The following is a 6,352-nucleotide window of genomic DNA, read 5'->3' on the forward strand; positions in this document are numbered from 1 at the left end:
GCACACCACAGCAGCTGCCCCTACACACCTTATTCCCCAGCATCCCGTGCCTTGGGGAGGCAGCTCCTGCTGCCAGGAGGCTCCTCCAGAGGGCAGCTGCCCTGTTCTCCAGTATGGCAGCCCCTGCTGCTATGGATCCCTTCTGCAGGGCAGCTGCTGCATTCCCTGGCCCACCACTGCCAGGAGGTTGCAGAGCCCCTATTTTTGGCACCCTCCACACCCCCATCAGGAGCTTGTGGAGCCCCCACCCTCCACATCCTCATCCCCAGTGTGCCATCATGGGACAGTAGCCCCCATCAACAAGGAGCCCTGACATGAGACAGCAACCCCCCATCCCCACAGGCTGGTGTCCTGTATTTGCCAAAGGGCAATGCAGTCACCCAGTCTTCAGGGTGTCGCGATCATATTGTGCTCTGTCACACTCGCTGTGGGATTTGGGTTCAATTTGCATGCTGTCTGACTCCCTGAGCTGGTAGAGGCTCCGAGCACACTATTCTATACCAGGAACTGGGAAGTGATTTGTTTTTCAGTGTAAATCCTTAAGTCAATGCAGAAATAATAGTGACAGACAGCAGGGCTTCCAGCCCTCCTTGGCCAGAAGAACAACAGCAAATGAGGGTGAGGATTGTAAAATGTGAGGGGAACCCCTCAATATTCTGACATACATGTAAACCTAGTGGCTCTGGGAAATATAATTCTGAAGAATGAAATTAACTGGATTTCCCTTAAGTACAAGCCTGAAGCTTTTGAGCCTATCTTTCAAATTACACTTTCTAACACACAATCCTTTCAACAGTGTGTTCTGATATTTGAAAAAACATTTAAAATGTGTAAGATTTCTCCTACTCCTCTACTGATGTTTTACAAAAGTCTTTTCAGCATGAAAGAAACTGACTGGCCCATATCCTGCAACTGGATCTATGGAGGTAGACTCTTATGCATGTGTGGAGCCCTACAAAATTCAATGGGGCTTCATGCAGACACAAGAATTCACCAGAGGATCCTCTGGAAAAAAGAGACAAATATTTGTATCAGATAATTTCTTTCAGCAACAGTGATGTCAAGTGTTACGTAGCACTAAGGTACAGTATTTCAACAAGTGTGATTTTCAAGTTGACAGTTTCGCTATTGTGACTGAAGACAGGGTACTTGCCCCACAATGGTTTTAACTCACACAGTCAAAACTTACCATTCTTTCCCACAGACCCTAGTCAATAGTCAGAATTTTTCCATATTTTAAATTATATATGATTCCCCCTGACTTGATTCCAACTCTGAACATTTAATTTGAACTGGTATCATGGGGAAAAACAAGTAACATTAAGCATTCTCCAATGTGTATTTTTATTCACTCTCCATCGGATTTTACTTACAACACAGCATTTTGTTGTTACATTGCTTGAAGCCATTCACTTCTTCAGACCCTGCTGCAAAGCCACATACAATTTTACAAAATATATGCTCTGTCCAATGTGTTGGAAATGACTTCTCATTTTGTGTTGAGAAAAATGCTCTAGCTTCACTGCTCACTGCACAGGCCCCAAGGCCAACAACAGCAAAATCTCCCATTGTTCTGCGTGGTAGACAAAAATCTGAGATCCTCATCAGGATCCAAAACCAGCACCAAGGCATGTTTTGTCCTTCCACATAAGCAGTGGTGGGTCACTGACCCAGGATTCCTTCCTTGCTTCCAGACAGCACAGCCTCACCACACTTGGCAACTTCGGATCAGCTCCTGCAGCGCTTTTATTCCTTCCACGCTCTTGTCCTTCAAAGCCATAGTCAGGAGAACAGGTTTGTTCCCAGCTTCCTGAGACACAAACGTCACCAGGTTTTTAGCACAAACATGGATGAGGGGCTGAAAAGCAAAAATAAAACAAAAGCCACAGTCCTTCAGTTGAGAAACTCTTCCCACCCTATTCCATTTCTTCTAATGGAATGCTCCTGGTCTATCCTTTTACTAAGTATATTAAATATATTATGGACTTCTCTATACTGGACTGAAATTGGGTTCATTGACTGGTTTACAACTGTTTGTGTATTCAACATAGAATACAAGAACTAGGAGGGACCTCAAGAGATCATGAAATCCAGTACCCTGCCCTCACGGCAGGACCAAGCAGCATCCAGAGTCTCTACATCAGTGGTATGCAACAAAAATTTCAGGATTGCCACAGCCCCGCCTCCCGGCCTTCCTCCCCCACCACAGAGCCTGGTACCCCCGCCCCACCACACACAACTACCAGCAACTGACCAGAGTCGCAGCCACTCTGGAATTGTGCTGGGCCCCGCAGCTGGCGCCGTGGCTGGAGCAACCGCTCCTGCCATGCACTTGTCCCACCAATTGGTGGGGTGCACGCACGGAGCAGGGTGGAAGGCGTTCTATTTCACCACATCTCGGTGTGGCAAATGGGAAGTGTGTTGGACACTGCTGCTCTAAACCATCCCTGATAGTTGTTAATCTAACCTGCTCTTAAATCTCTCCAGTGATGGAGATTCCACAATCGCCCTAGTCAACTTTTTCCAGGGTTTAACCACCCTGACAGGAAGTTTTTCCTAATGTCCACCCTCAACCTACCTTGCTGAAGGTTAAGCCCATTGCTTCTTATCCTATCCTCAGAGACCAAGAAGAACAATTTTTCACCCTCCTCCTTGTAACACTCCTTTAGGTACTTGAACACAACTATCACGTTACCTCTCAAGCGCAATTATTTCAGTCTTCCCTCATAGCTCATGTTCTCTAGACCTTTAGTCATTCTTGTTGCTCTTCTCTGGACCTCCTCCAATTTCTCCACATCTTTCTTGAAATGTGGGGCCCAGAACTGGACACAATACTGCAACTGAGGCCTAATCAATGCACAGTAGGGCAGAAGAATGACTTCTTGTGTCTTTCTCACCACACTCCTCCACGCTATGCTAGAGGTCTGCTTAAACAGTGTAGCCATCTTAGAAACTATGTTTTAAGCCATTTTAGAATAGAAAAGATTGTACCCATACATGTTAGCTATTTAATGGAACTATTAAACTATTTTAACTAAAGCTTCACTTTAACCAAGTTTTGCACCAATTCAGAGAACTCTGAAACCCAGTACAGATATTTTTTGCAGACCCACAACCCAAGATGTTACATCAGGGCTTCTTGCATCACCAAACATCCAACAGTATTAAGTCACAGCACCAAGATGAACACTCCTGCCACAGCCAAGCTTCTTAAAGCCACAGGGTGATTTTTATAGAATAATGTAGACTTAAAAAATATGAGATTAAGGGCGCCAGTGGGAGACAGGGGATATAGGGTTTCTCTAACAAATATGCCCTATTTGTCTAGATTTTACTGACATCCATTTTGCTGCATATATTTATCCGAAGTTTATTTTTGTTTGATTTTGTTTCAGCACTGGTTTGGGCGCTCTGGCAGCATGCATCACCACAAAGGGCTGGGCAGGAAGTTTGTTTAGATTAATTAACATATAATACAAAGGAGCAGATAAAGGACATGTATGTAAGACTTGGGGAAATGACTTCTCTCATATGTAAACAGGAAGAGCCATTAATTAACATACGATAATATCAGAAACTGAATATACTTTTCCGCTCCATGTTGAGTAGTGCATATCACACCAAAGCTGTAAGCATTCTGTCTACCAGCAGACACATCCCGCATGAAGGAAAGAAAGCTCATAAAGGTGAGCACTACATAAAGATGTGCTAGGAGGATGTCACACTGTGGTGGGAGGAAGGGTATTGTTTGTTTGCAGTTAGCAAGCAAAACTACGGAGGTCTGACTGCACCGCAAAACCCAGTAATCTTGCAATATTCTGTAACTGATGTTTTCCAAGTTTTCTCTTGTTTCTCTAACATCCGCAAAGAAAACTCACTTTAAATCAAAATGAACTGGATAACTCTCTTATCTAGGGCCAAGTAGTGGCAAGCACAGGTGGTAGTCCGGGACCTGAAGTTTACTTTGGAGGAAGCAAAGATTGGGGAGAAACAAAGTGGTTAGATGGACATGCTGACTGGGACACCTCCTGCAAAAGGCAACAGAAGGCCATTACATTTGCTCCTGCACCAGTGAAGTCAAAGTTCAATAAGAATAACCAAGTATGCAATGACAGACCCCAATACGCCTTCAGTGTAGATTTAATTAGACACTCCCCCTCACTTCCCCTGTATAAATCCTGGATTCTGTCTACTCCAATATTCTGAACAAGAGGATCTTATCCACAAAAAGTGCCACAGTACTTGCTTGTTATTCTTCTTCTAGTACAGGGTTGTTTAATCTTTTTCCACTGCATAACTACACATCAGCTGCTTGGCAGCTGGAGCAGGTTTGAACTCTGAGCCAGTGAGAAATTCCCCCTCAAGCTTCAGAACCATGTGTTCTGCTTCATACCTCATCCGTGCCCAGCAGCACTTTGGTGGTGAGTGAAGGTTTGCTGATATCACCAGCTATTGTGCTGGGGTCCACAGAGATAAGCGTCCCCATCTTCCCATACTGTGTCACCACCACAAGAATGAGGTTGGAGAAGGCTGTGCATACCACCTCCGTCAGGATACCCCTCACCACCTCCTCCCTCTGCTTCGACGTCACAATCGATTTCGCTGCCATGGCAGAGGTTGTAAATGCTGAATAAAATAATACATTAGTGTTAGATATAAAACCATTAAGGGGTATAAAAAGGCTTAATATTATCATTAAATTTAAAATATCAATATTGAGTTGTTCTAATGATATAAATATGCCCACTGATGTACACAACTGGTTGCATCTGGACATAAATCATCATGAGCAAGATGTCTGGCTGTATCTGACTCAGAAGTGAACTCTAACTGCCCCTCATAACAGATCTACAGTTAGGTTACACAGACTAGTTGCTATTTATAGGCTTTTATGCCATTTATAGTTTTACACTGATTGCAACAGTTTTTGCATCACACACAACAGATCATACAGTCCTGACTCCCAGTGCCCAGGCTCTCCTGTTTGCTGGTCTCCTCTAGTGCCTGGTTTCTCTCCAAAGGGACCAAACCCAGAACTCCCCTGCCCAAATGTGGAGGATTGGGATAAAATGGGGCTAGCGTAACCAGCTGTCTGGTGCAAAGGGCAGCCCTTGTTTGGAGCCCGGCATTCCCAGGCCACCAACTCCCACGTTGCAACCTAGCGCGTGTGTTTTACTTTCAAAATCAAAAGCCAGGGACGATTTTGGCGGGCTAGCCGGAGCCCCTGCCACTCGCTGCTGCCCCACAGGTGGCCACGGCCGGGAGACTGGGTCAAGATCCCAAACGAGGGCACGGAGCGAGGCGCAGGCTGAGACTTGCCAACTTTCCCGACCGGAAGGACCGGTTCCTACTGCAGTGATGTCACCCGGTCGGGACAGTTGGCAATAATACGGTCTCCCCCCTCCCCCCGACAAAGCCTCGGAGCTCAGGCTAGAGTCACGCCACGATCCCACCCTCAGCGGAGCTAGGGAGCCCGCAGCCCTCCCTCCTCCAGCCCGAGACTGCGGGCAGACGGGCCCGGGCCGTGTCGCCGGGAGGCGAGACCAGGGCCTGCCCACGGCGGCCTCACCCGGCAGCGCCGCCGCGGCCTTCCGGCGTCTCCCTCGGCCGCCGCTGCTCCCGCCGAGCCCGAGCCCGAGCCCGCCCTCCGCGCTGGGCGCCGCCGCTGAGTCACCGAGCCCGCCCCGGCCTCAGCGTCACCCGGCCTCGAACCCCCGCCCCCCGGCCCTACAGCGGGCGCGTCTCTGATCCTCGCGGGGGGGGTCCTCATACCCCGGGAGCCCCCCGCACCGGAAACCCCCCGCACCTTGGTCTCCACAGCGGGAAGTCTCTTCATGCCCCTTCTGGGCCCACCGAGCGGGGAGCGCCCCCTACTGCTCGGGCCCTCTTCATCCAGGCCCTTCATCCAGGCCGCTGCTACTGAGCGGGAAGTCAGAGCCCTCCTGCATCAGGGCCATGGGAGCAGGGAGTCCTGTCTGCACCTGCTCTGGCCCCATAGGGAAACCCCCTGCACCCTCTCCAGCCCCACTTAGTGGCACTGGGGTGGCCCCCTCCAGTATTCTCTCCTGCCCCTCACCCCCCAAACTCTTCCAGCTCCTCCAAGTTGGGAGCCCCCCCTGTATCTGGGACATAAGAACGGGGAGGTCTCCCTGTACCTCCTCTAGCTTCAGGGGGACCCCCACCCACACACACTCCTTCCAGACTCCCTGAATGGTGCCCCCTGAATTCCATCCTGCCTTTCAGCAGGGAGCCCCCAAACTCCTCTGGCCCCACCTAGCGGTGATCTCCCCTGTATCCAAGCCCTTCAGAGCAAGGAGCCCCCCATATCCTTGTTGGCCTTTCCAAGATGGGT

At 48.9% G+C, this 6,352-nt stretch overlaps 1 protein-coding gene across 1 annotated transcript; it reads right to left on the reverse strand.

Annotated features, from left to right (window-relative positions):
* Positions 1-1,325: 1,325 nt before the first annotated feature.
* Positions 1,326-5,708, reverse strand: PSMG3 (proteasome assembly chaperone 3). Its single transcript, XM_075010656.1, has 3 exons — positions 5,570-5,708; positions 4,394-4,626; positions 1,326-1,858 (listed from the first exon to the last, which is right to left on the reverse strand). The coding sequence occupies exons 2-3, from the start codon at positions 4,607-4,609 to the stop codon at positions 1,706-1,708; spliced, it is 369 nt and encodes a 122-aa protein (XP_074866757.1). The 5' UTR covers positions 4,610-4,626; positions 5,570-5,708; the 3' UTR covers positions 1,326-1,705.
* Positions 5,709-6,352: the final 644 nt, after the last annotated feature.

Source organism: Carettochelys insculpta, chromosome 16 (genome assembly GCF_033958435.1).
Source record: "Carettochelys insculpta isolate YL-2023 chromosome 16, ASM3395843v1, whole genome shotgun sequence".
NCBI classification, from domain to species: Eukaryota; Metazoa; Chordata; order Testudines; family Carettochelyidae; genus Carettochelys; species Carettochelys insculpta.

Bases quoted from the DNA above. Each gene is read 5' to 3' on its own strand.
- PSMG3 (XM_075010656.1), bottom strand. From the start codon at position 4,609: ATGGCAGCGAAATCGATTGTGACGTCGAAGCAGAGGGAGGAGGTGGTG. The intron at 1,859-4,393 runs GTATGAAGCAGA...TTTGCTTTTCAG, and splicing joins TGCTGCTGGGCACGGATGAG to CCCCTCATCCATGTTTGTGC.